This window comes from Ochotona princeps, chromosome 2, assembly GCF_030435755.1.
Source record: "Ochotona princeps isolate mOchPri1 chromosome 2, mOchPri1.hap1, whole genome shotgun sequence".
Classification (NCBI taxonomy): domain Eukaryota; kingdom Metazoa; phylum Chordata; class Mammalia; order Lagomorpha; family Ochotonidae; genus Ochotona; species Ochotona princeps.
In genome coordinates this window covers 28,570,232-28,581,469 of record NC_080833.1, presented here as the reverse complement: position 1 = coordinate 28,581,469, position 11,238 = coordinate 28,570,232, and the positions used below count along the sequence as shown (strand labels likewise).

The 11,238-nt window shown below is 49.1% G+C and overlaps 1 protein-coding gene across 1 annotated transcript in view; it reads left to right on the top strand.

Moving 5' to 3' along the window:
* Positions 1 to 5,131: 5,131 nt before the first annotated feature.
* Positions 5,132 to 11,238, top strand: part of SF3A3 (splicing factor 3a subunit 3) — a 32,714-nt gene continuing 26,607 nt past the window's right edge. Inside the window, exons 1-4 of the mRNA XM_058679079.1 lie at positions 5,132 to 5,310; positions 5,554 to 5,601; positions 9,743 to 9,795; positions 9,899 to 10,004. Coding sequence (XP_058535062.1) covers positions 5,215 to 5,310; positions 5,554 to 5,601; positions 9,743 to 9,795; positions 9,899 to 10,004 — 303 coding nt within the window. The 5' untranslated portion in view covers positions 5,132 to 5,214. The remainder of the gene's footprint in view (positions 5,311 to 5,553; positions 5,602 to 9,742; positions 9,796 to 9,898; positions 10,005 to 11,238) is intronic.

Sequence of the window (11,238 nt, the reverse complement as noted above, 5' to 3'; positions counted from 1 at the left end):
AACTCAGTGAGTTCTCACAAGATCAGCACATGCGCAGTTCACTGTTGTCCCTTCAGTCCTAAACCTATTGCCACAGTGTACAAAATGGCGCCTGATATACCACCACTAGAATTTTTGATCTGCTGGCCATCAAGTCTGAGGACTATCTGGACCTATATTGGGTAGAACCCTAGGAATCCACGTTGTTGCAGTTCACTGAGCCAGAAATGGGATCACTCCCAGCTCAGTACATGTACAGTACTGTCCGTAGCCTTTGCCTCCTTAAACAAAATGGCACCTGATACGGCTCTAGGGGGTGGACTGGGTTTTGAAATCCCCCCTGTTCCCGCATTACCCCTCTGGAGTCTGCTGCTGTCTCTGCTCCTGGCCAAATCAAATAGACCAGCAAGATGGCCAGTTCTTTGGGTTCATCTCTGAGCTCCCAATGAAAGTCCCTTCGCACCTTGTTGCTGGTGGAGTTCCAGCTGCTGGTGAAATTTAGATTGCCGTTTGCTGAATGCTGCTGGGGTATCAGTCACTGCAACAGCACACCGTTGTGTCTGCTGCTTTCCTGTGTCTGTCAGTTTCCAGGCACCCCTCTGATGTTGTTCTGTCCTCTCCTATTTCCTGGGATGTGCCCTCTCTGCTTCACATCGGCTAATGTTTCTCCGTCTGTTTAAACAGGTCCTTACTCTGTTCAGCCATCTTGATTCTCCCTATTTTTCAAAGTTTAATAAAGCACCATCAAGGAGGGTGCCACAGTCTGCAATGACAGCATTCCTATGGCCCTGAGTCCCAGGTGCTCCACTTTGTTGTTGTTGTCGTTGTTTTTAGAGCTTTATTTTCCATTGGAAAGGCAGATCTTCAGATAGGAGAGACACAGAGAAAAATCTCCCATCTGCTGATTCACTTTCCAAAAGATCACATTGGCCAGAGCTGAGCTGATGTGAAGCCAGGAGCCAGGAACTTCCTCCAGGTCTCCCACGCAGGTGCAGGGTCCCAAGCCTTGGAGCATCCTCCACTGTTCTCACAGGCAACTGGATGGGAAGTAGAGCAGCTGAGACACGAACTGGAGCCTTTATAGGATCCCGGCACTTGCAGGGGGATGATTAGCCAATCGAGTCACTGTGCCAGGCCCTCTACTTCTGAACAGGCTCCCTGCTAACACACGCAAGAAACCAGTGGAGGATGGCCCAAATGCTTGGATTTCTGCATCCATGTAGGAGATCTGGAAGAAACTCTAGGCTTCTGGCTTCAGAGCAGCCCAGTTCTGGCCACTGTAACCATTTGGGGAGTGAACCAGAGGATGGAAGATATATCTATCTTTCTTCCTCTGTAACTACGTTTCAAATGAAAATAAATTCAAGAAATTAAAAAGGGTTCAGCACAATAGCCTAGTGGCTAAAGTCCCTGCCTTGCATGCACTGGTATCCCATATGGGCACTGGTTCATGTCCCGGCAGCTCCACTTCCTATCCAGCTCCCCACTTAAGGCCTGGGAAAGCAGTGGAGGACAGCTGAAAGCCTTGGTACCCTGCACCCATGTGGGAGATCCAGAAGAAGCTCCTGGTTTCCGATCAGCTCAGCTCCAGCTGTTGCAACCACTTGGGGTGGGAATCATCGAACAGAAGAGCTTTGTCTCTCCTTCTCTATTCTAACTTTCCAATAAAAATATATAAATCTTTTTTAAAAAAATTCATGCGTATGGGGCCCGACGCAATAGCGTAGTAGGATCCCATATGGGCACCGGTTCTAATCTTAGCGGTCCTGCTTCCCATCCAGCTCCCTGCTTGTGGCCTGGGAGGGCAGTCGAGGAAGGCCCAAAGCCTTGGGACCCGCACCTGCGTGGGAGACCTGGAGGAGCTCCTAGCTTTGGCTTCGGATTGGCTTAGCTCCAGCTGATGCAGCCACTTGAGGGGTGAACCATCGTACGGAAGATCTTCCTCTCTGTCTCTCCTCTTCCCTGTATATCTGCCTTTCCAATGGAAATAAATATATCTTTTTAAAAAACTCATGCATATAAATGTTTTCATATGCCCTACATTTGGAAATCTACTAATATTATCTGTTGCTGTGTGGGGAGAAACGTATCCTACTCTAGTGTTGGAGTGTAGGCTAGTACAGCCACTATGGAAGTCAGTACAAAAAATGCTCAGACAACCACAAATTCATGTACCGTACAACTGAGCTGTTCAGTCCTGGCAATACATCCAAAACAAGTTAAGTCTGCATAGCAGAAAGTGACTTCCCACCCTATATTTCCAGCAGCATGATCCACAATAGCCAAGACATGGAGACAACCCAGATGCCTGTTTAAAGCGGAATAGATAAAAAAAAAAACCTGTAGTACATCTACCCACCCTGCCGGAAATATTACCCAGCCATTAAAAATAATGGAATTCTACCATTTGGAACAAAGTGGTCCTGAGTGGAAACTGTTGTGCTCAGCGAAGCACTGTTCCACAACACTGCCCTCCCCACATTTACTTTTAAATTGAAAAAAATAAAATACGTGTTAATGTTTCTAGGACAAGCTTTTAGCTTAGTGGTTAAGCCAGTCCTCTGGACCTAAGCCTCCCATGTTAGACTGCGTGGGTTCGAGTCTGGCTCCAGTCTCCATTCCATCTTCTTGCTAATGTGCACTCTGAGAATCAGGCTGTGAGGACTCAAGTACTTGGGTTCCTGTACCCACCTGGCAGGCCTGGATTGAGCTCCCGGTCCCAGGTTCAAGCCTCGCTCAGCCTTGGTGAATCAGAGGATGGGAGAGTTCTCTACCCATCTGTCTGTACTTGTCTGCCTTTCAACAATTACATATGTGTGTGCATGATACATATAAACTATATATAATATGAGATAGATATAGCTATAGTGTCACTTCCATGTTGTACCTTGGATATGGACAAAGTTTCCCTTCCGTACTGAATGTCGCAGGCCGTCTCCTGTTAACTGTGGCTTGGCGATCCTTAGAGAAAGAACCCCTCTGCGCCGCTATGTTTTTGCTCACTGTTACGCATAGAGCTTTTTGCACTGTGACCATCTTTCCCTCTGAGTTCATACAGATTTTTTAACAGCTTTATTGAAGTATAATTTACATACCATAAAATGCACTCACTTGAAGTGTACGACTCAATCAACTCTAGTGCAGCTAATGGAGTTATGCAACTGTCACAACAACCCAATTTTGGAATAATTGCTATGCCTCAAAAAGGATTCCTTGTGGCCATTTTCAGTCATTTCCAACCTCACCTCCAGGCACCAGCACACACTCATCTACCTTTTGGCTTCTTAGATTTGTGTTTTTGGACCTTCCATCTGGACATACATTGTGTCCTTTTTCTGTGGGGCTTCTATGTTTAAATATGTTACAATGTATTTGAAAGACAAAGTCAGAGCTCCCATCCTCGGGAATTCCGTTTGGATCCTCCACATGGGCAGGGGAGACCCAAGCCCTGGGCCACCACCTGCTGCTTCTGGAGGTAAGCATGACCAGGAAGCTGGACTGATGTGGGAACCCACTTCGCCAGCAGCTCTGCCACACGCCTGCCCCATTGGCCAAGCTCACTTAGAGTGATGTACTCGTGATTTATCTTGGTAGTGCTCCTTTATTTTTTAACTAATATTGGGATTTTTTTCAAAGATTTATTTATTTTTATTTGAAAGGGAGATTTACAAAGAGGAGAGACAGAAAGATCTTCTGTTTATCGGCTCACTTTCTAAATGACCACAATGGCTTGAGCTGAACTGATCCAAAGCCAGGAGCCAGGAGTTTCTTCCAGGTCTCACATACATGTGCGGGGCCCAAGGAGCTGAGCCATCCTCAACTGCTTTTCCAGGCCATAAACAGAGAAGTAGATAGGAAGTGGGTCATCTGGGTCATTTACAGGCACCTATATGAGATGTTGGTGCTTACAGGTGGAAGATTAGCCTGTTGAGTCACTGCACTGGTCCAATCCTTTCCTGTTGAATAATATTCCTTTATACAGATGTGTCACATTTTGTTTTCCCAGTAACCAGTGAATGAACTAGAGATGCATCCAACTCTAGTTGGACACTTATGAATAATGCAACTTATGAAGAAAAGTACCTATGGACCCCGGCGTAGTGGCCTATCGGTTAAAGTCCTTATCTTGAACTTGCCAGGATCCCATATGGGCGTGGTTCTAATCCCTGCAGCCCCTCTTCCCATTCAGCTCCCTGCTTCTGTTCTGGGAAAGCAGTTGAGGACGGCCCAAAGCCATGGGACCCTGCACTCACGTGGGAGACCTAGAGGAGGTTCCTCCTGGCTCCAGGGTTCGGATCGACACAGCACCAGCCTTTGTAGTCACTTGGAGAGTGAATCATTGGACGGAAGATCTTCCTCCACAAGCAGGGGCTAGATGGGAAGCGGGGCTGCCAGGATTAGAACCGGCGCCCATATGGGATCCTGGCGCTTTTAAGGTGAGGACTTTAACCACTACGCTATTGCGTCAGGCCCTCAATGTTTCATTTTGTAGGCTGCATACCACTTCACTACTTGAATGAGGCATGTTTTATTTACTGAGTCCCTGGCTAATACAACATTAAGTAGTTTGCACATACAAATTTCTATTTTTAAAGATGTATTTATTTGTAAGGCAACATTACACACAGAGAGACAAGACCTACCAAGTGTGGGTTCACTCCTAAATGGTCGCCAGAGCCACAGAGGAGCCTTCCAAATCCAGGATCCAGGAATTTCTTCCGCGTCTCCCAGTGTATGCGGGGGCCCAAGCTCCTGGACCTTCCTCTGTTGCTTTGCCAGGTACATTAGCAGGGAGCTGGATCCAATAGGGTTCACATCTGGATGCTGGGATTCCAAGCTGCCGCTTTTACCCGCTACTCTCCAGCTTCATATGTGAATTTCTTCAAAAACACAAAGCACTATCCCCTGTCCTTTACTGACAGCAACGACGAGTTCCCGGAAAGCGAGCTCCAGCTGACCCCATGAAATGAGTCGCTTAACCGCAGGTGCCTGACCTCTTCGGTGCCTCTGCAGGCAGCCACCCACGGCGGGCCAAGGCGCCACTCCACCTCCGAACAGCAGGGGTCCCTGTTGCCAGCGCCACACTCACTAGTGGTGCTCACTTTTCTTCGGTTCCCGGCGCACTTCCGGCACTCGCGGAACTTTGGTGCGGCCGGATGCGCAGCGTGGGGACGCGGGCGCGCTAGGCGGCAGGACTTGCTTCCGGCCGTGTTGGTGTTCTGTGGCGGAGGGAAAATGGAGACAATTCTGGAGCAGCAGCGGCGGTACCATGAAGAGAAGGAACGGCTCATGGACGTCATGGCCAAAGAGATGCTTACGAAGAAGTCCACGGTGAGTGGGTCCCGGCCCAGGGCTGACCCCCCTCCCACCCCGCGCCGGACCCCTGCGAGCTTCTTCGAGCTCCCCGCACCCCGGTTCGCTGCGCCCCCGTGCCCCCTCCCCGACCCTGCACGCCCGAGGTCTCGGCTCCAGCTCCCCGAGACCCGAGCGGGTGATCTGTGCCCTCGGGAGGCCTTCCCAGCTAACCGGCGCCCGTGTCCCGCGTTTAACTTTTCTTATTGTTGTTGTTTTCAGCTCCGAGACCAGATCAATTCCGACCACCGCACTCGGGCCATGCAAGATGTGAGTGCCCCGCCGTCCCCTTGTCCCCGGAGCGCGGTGGGCGGGAAGAGTGGGGCCGGCCGAGGCCTGGGGTCTCCGGCCCAGGCTGACTATGGGAGCGAGAGGGGGCCGAGGTCCACACTCTGATCTTAGGGCAGCAACAGTTGTAGGGGTGTCCGTGACCCCGGGCTCCTCCCCAGAAAAAGGGGACTGCTGTGTATCAGGAAGCTAGCTTTGACTATTGAATTCCGTGTATCGGGCAGTAACTTATTTCCTAAAGAAAAAGAAATCGAGAACAGGGTTAGTAATGAGTGCAGCTGGATGCTGGGCCAAGGTACGCGTTTCTTTGAAAGGATTTATTTACTGAGGTGTAGGGGGTTAGGGCATCTCCTGGGTTCCGCCCCCACAGCTCTGCTGTGTGTTCCAGCCACCCCCCCCCATGCACCTGGAAAAACAAGCAGAGGGTGGCCCAAATGCTTGGGGGTTCTGGCACCCACGTCAGAGAGCCAGGTGAAGTCCCTAGCTTCATCCTGGCTCAGCCCCTGCTGTGTGGCTGTGGTGAGAGCACCACTACCCGGAGAGAGCTCCCTTTCTGTAACCCTGCTTTTCAAAGCAGTATCTTCCATCTGCTGGTTCACTGCACATATGGCCACACGGCCAGGGCTGAGCCGGCCAAAGCCCAGGAGCTGGGCGCTTCATCCATATCTCCCGCAGGGGTGGTGTGGATGCACGTGCCCGATTCGACTTACAGGGCTTCGCCATTACCTCAGCAGAGAGCTGGGTGGGAAGACAAGCATCCTGGCTTCAGAACCAGCTTGCTCAATGGGGTGCCAGCACCCCAGAAGGCAGCTTAACGAGCTACACCAGGACACTGGCCAAGTGGAGAACTTGTTAAACTCTCATCCTTGTGTGTACTGGAGATCTCTTCAGAAAGTAGCTAAAGGCCGAATCAGCTCATGATTTGTAGGAGATAATTAGATGAAAGCCCCTGGTCCAGGTCCCTGAACTGTGATTCTGAAACCCAGAATACAGTGAAAACAAAGGATTCTTTTTTTTTTTTTAAAGATTTATTTATTTTTATTGCAAAGTCAGATATACAGAGAGGAAGAGAGACAGAGAGGAAGATCTTCCATCCGATGATTCACTCCCCAAGTGGCCACAGCAGCCAAAGCTGAGCCAATCTGAAGCCTGGAGCCAGGAGCTCTTCCAGGTCTCCCACACAGTTGCAGGGTCCCAAGACTTTGGGCTGTCCTCGACTGCCTTCCCAGGTCACAAGCAGAGAGCTGGATGGGAAGCAGGGCTGCCAGGATTAGAACCGACGCCCATATGGGATCCCGGTACGTTCAAGGTGAGGACTTTAGCTGCTAGGCCACGCCGCTGGGCCCAAGGAGTCTTTTTTTTTTTAAAGATTTATTTATTTTATTACAAAGTCAGATATACAGAGAAGAGGAGAGACCGAGAGGAAGATCTTCTGTCCAATGATTCACTCCCCAAGTGAGCCGCAACGGCCGGTGCGCGCCAATCCGATGCCGGGAAGCAGGAACCTCTTCCGGGTCTCCCATGCGGATGCAGGGTCCCAATGCATTGGGCCATCCTCGACTGCCTTCCCAGGCCACAAACATGGAGCTGGATGGGAAGTGGAGCTGCCGGGATTAGAACCGGCGCCCATATGGGATCCCGGGACGTTCAAGACGAGGACTTTAGCCACTAGACCACACTGCCAGGCCCCCAAGGAGTCTTTCTTTTGCTAGTTACTTGTTGACAGAATCTGACCTGATCTTGTTTTTCAGAAAAGTTGGCATGAACCAATGACAGACTTTTTCTAGCCTGCATATTACTGCTTTGTAGATGACGTACAAGGGGCACTGCAGAGGTAGTAATGAAAGGAACATGCTGGAAACCAGAACCAGCATGGCTTTGTTTGGTAGCAAGCCCCCGCCTCCCAAAAAGAAAGCCAACCTTGAAATCCAGGGTCAGCATTTGGGCACAGCTGGCTAAATCATTGTGTGTGGTGCCAGCATCCCGTATGTTCAGGGGTTGGAGTCCTGGCTGTTATGCTTCCAATCCATTTCCTGGGAATTTACTGTGGAAGTGGCCAAGTACATGGTCTCCTTCCACTCATATGGGAGACCTGAATAGAGTTTCTGGCCCCTGGCTTTGGCCTAGCCCAGTCCCAGCCTTTGTGGCCTTTGAGGGGAGTGAGCCAGTGGATGAAAGATCTCTGTTTTAGAACTTGTCAAATAAATAAGTAGATCTTTGTGTTAGTTTTTTTTTTGTTTTTTAGTGTGAAATCCTGGGGCCAGTGCTATGACTCAACTGGCTAATCCTCTGTCCACTAGTGCTGGCATCTTATGTGGGCACTGGTTCAAGCCCTGCTGCTCCGCTTCTCATCTAGTTCCCTGTTTAACAGCCTGTGAGGGGCCTGGCGGCGTGGCCTAACGACTAAAGTCCTTGCCTTGAAAGCCCCGGGATCCCATATGGGCAGCGGTTCTAATTCCGGCAGCCCCACTTCCCATCCAGCTCCCTGCTTGTGGCCTGGGAAAGCAGTCGAGGATGGCCCAAAGCCTTGGGACCCTGCACCCACATGGAAGACCTGGAAGAGGTTCCTGGTTCCCGGGTTCAGATTGGCACAGCACCAGCCGTTGCGGCTCACTTGGGGAGTGAATCATCGGACGGAAGATCTTCCTGTCTCTCCTCCTCTCTGTATATCTGACTTTGTAATAAAATAAATAAATCTTTAAAAAAAAAAAAAAAACAGCCTGGGAGACAGTGGAGGATGGCTGAAGGCCTTGGGACTTCCTCCGTGTGGGAGATCTGGAGGAGCTCCTGGCTCCTGGCTGCAGATTGGCTCAGTTCTGGCTGTTTGACCATTTGGGGAATGAATCAGCAGTTGGAAGGTCTTTCTCTTTGTAACCCTGCTTTTCAAATAAAATACATCTTTAAAAAATGAAATGCATTAATAATTTTTTATTATTACAGTTTTTATTAGAAAGTCAGATCCACAGAGAGAATCAGAGACAAAGAGGAAGATCTTCCATCCACTGTTTAACTCCCCAGGTGGCCACAATGACCAAAGCTGAGCCAATGCAAAGCCAGGAGCCAGGAGCGTTTTCTGGGTCTCCCAAGCAGGTGCAGAGTCCCAAGGCTTTGGGCCATCTTCTACTGCTTTCCCAGGCCACAAGTAGGGAGCTGGATGGGAAGTGGAGCAGCAGGGATACAAACTGGAGCCCACATCTTACCCTGGTGCATGGAAGGCGAGGACTTTAGCCACGAGGCTACTGTGCTTGGTCTTCCACAGACTTTTTGATGACCATACATATGCATGGATTTCAAAAATTGTTTGTATCAGAATAAACCTGCATTGTAATTCCATGTTCCGCGCTCTGTTTAAGAAGCAGAGACAGGGCTTGGCAGCGTGGCCTAGTGGCTAAGGTCCTCGCCTTGATCCCATATGGCCACTGGTTCTAATCCCGGCAGCTCCACTTCCTCTCTGTCTTTCCTCCTCTCAGTATACCTGACTTTGTAATAAAAATAAAAATAAATCTTTTAAAAAAAAAAAAAAAGAAGCAGAGACAGAGCACACATGTCTACTAGTTCACTTCCCAAACGGTTGCACCTGTGGGCTGGGGCTGGGCGCAGGACTGGACCTGGACTTGAATATTCAGGCCAGGCTTATTCTCATGGCTGCAAATGCCCAAAGACGAGCCATTCCTCCATTTCCCAGGGTCTGCTTTGGAAGTACCCTTGAACGTGCTCCCAGGTCCACTATTGATGTTATCCCAAGGTCTGAAAGAAACCTGGCTCCAAAAGTCTTAGAGAAGGGACTGTGGGCCCATAGCACACGCTCCTGAGTCAATATGCTCTTCAGGAGTGAAAAGCATCTTGAACCACCTTGGTCTACCACCATCTCAGCATTTGAAGGTGGAAACTTCTCTGCAGCTCAGGAGGTTTAATGTCTCAGAGGGAAGGTCTAGCATTGGTAGAATGTAAAGTTAGGCACGTTCTGCCATCCCTGAAATCGTTTTGCTTAGTTAATCTTCAAAAAAAATGAGGAAGGCTGAGAAGGGCCTTGGCTGACGTTTCCAGGGTTCTGTGGGCTCTTGGTGGTGGTGGAGCTCTGGCTGTGCAGGCTGCTGTCTGATGGCGTGTGCTTGCCTTGCAGAGGTACATGGAGGTCAGCGGGAACCTGCGAGATCTGTATGATGACAAGGATGGGTAAGTGTCGCTCGCACGCAGTCTGGGTACCACTGCTTCTGAGGAGCCACGGTTAAAAGGCTAAGACTAACTGTTCTGCTCTTGGTTTTTCCTGAACCGGCAGGTTACGAAAAGAGGAACTCAATGCCATTTCAGGACCCAATGAGTTTGCTGAATTCTATAATAGACTCAAACAGATAAAGGAATTCCACCGGAAACACCCGAATGAGGTACGACCTGGAGATTGCTGTCTCAACCCCACCTAAAGAGCATGCTCAAGGAAAGGTGTCTAGACAGCCGGGCTACGCCGCTGGGGTGTCCTTGGCGTTTAGCTGCATGGAATGTGGCTGACGCAGGTGGCTGCTGTGTCTTCAGTATTCCCCTTTAGAGCTGCGGTCTCCTTCCTGGGGAAGGGGATTGCTCCCACCTGCCCTGAGATTCCCCCTGATGTATAATCTTTGTTCTTGAGCTCGCTGTTGGGTTGGTTGAGGTTTGCACAGCCTGCATCATAGTGTAGTCTCCCTACCAGATCTTGCTGGCTCCCTTTTTAACTTTGATGGGAATTCTCCTTGCAGTCCCAGTAAATTGTGCTCCTGTTTAGTCTTGGAATTTTCTTTTTTTTAAAACCTAGAGCAGGGGTGGAGAACATTTGGCCTTCAGGACTTACAAGGCCAGTGAAATCATTTGATCTGGCCCCCTTTTTTTTTTTTAATAATATTACTTAGTTGATTAGGGTACAAAGGGTTAAGGGCTACAGGAGGTCTGACCCTTTCTAAGCAACCACAGGCAGCACTCAAAATTCAATAAATCTATAGCATGTCATTTTAACATTTCTTTGGGGCCCGGCGGCGTGTCCTAGTGGTTAATGTCCTCGCCTTGAACGAGGACTTATTTCAAGCAGGAATGGTTAAACAAGTGATTGCAAGGATGCCCAACATAGACTAAGTAAGAAAAAGTGAATCTTGATAGAAATAGCAAAAAAAAAAAAAAAATCCCACAGGTATTAATGTGCTTGTACCAGTGTAGAAACACATCAGCAGTTTCTGCATGTTGCTTATTTGAATCACCTGGGCGTCCTAGTGAGTAGTCCTCTGTCCTTGGATGTAACTGGGATCAGGTGCATCCAGATTTTTAAACATATCCTCCCATGTGGATTCTGATATGAAACAGTTTGACTTGGGAACCACTGGCGTAGAAAAAGATCTAACAGTGGTCAGCTACTTTCAGCAGATTGAATAAAGGCAGACTTTTTCGCTTTTTTTTTTTTTTTTAAGATTTATTTATTTTTATTGCGAAGTCAGATATATATACAGAGGAGAAGACACAGAGGAATATCTTCCATCCGATGATTCATTCCCCAAGTGATCACAGTGGCCGGTGCTGAGTGATCCAGAGCCAGGAGCCCAGCTGCTAGGCCATGGCACTAGGGGTGCCAGGCCCAACATTTTTGCTTTTTAAAGATGT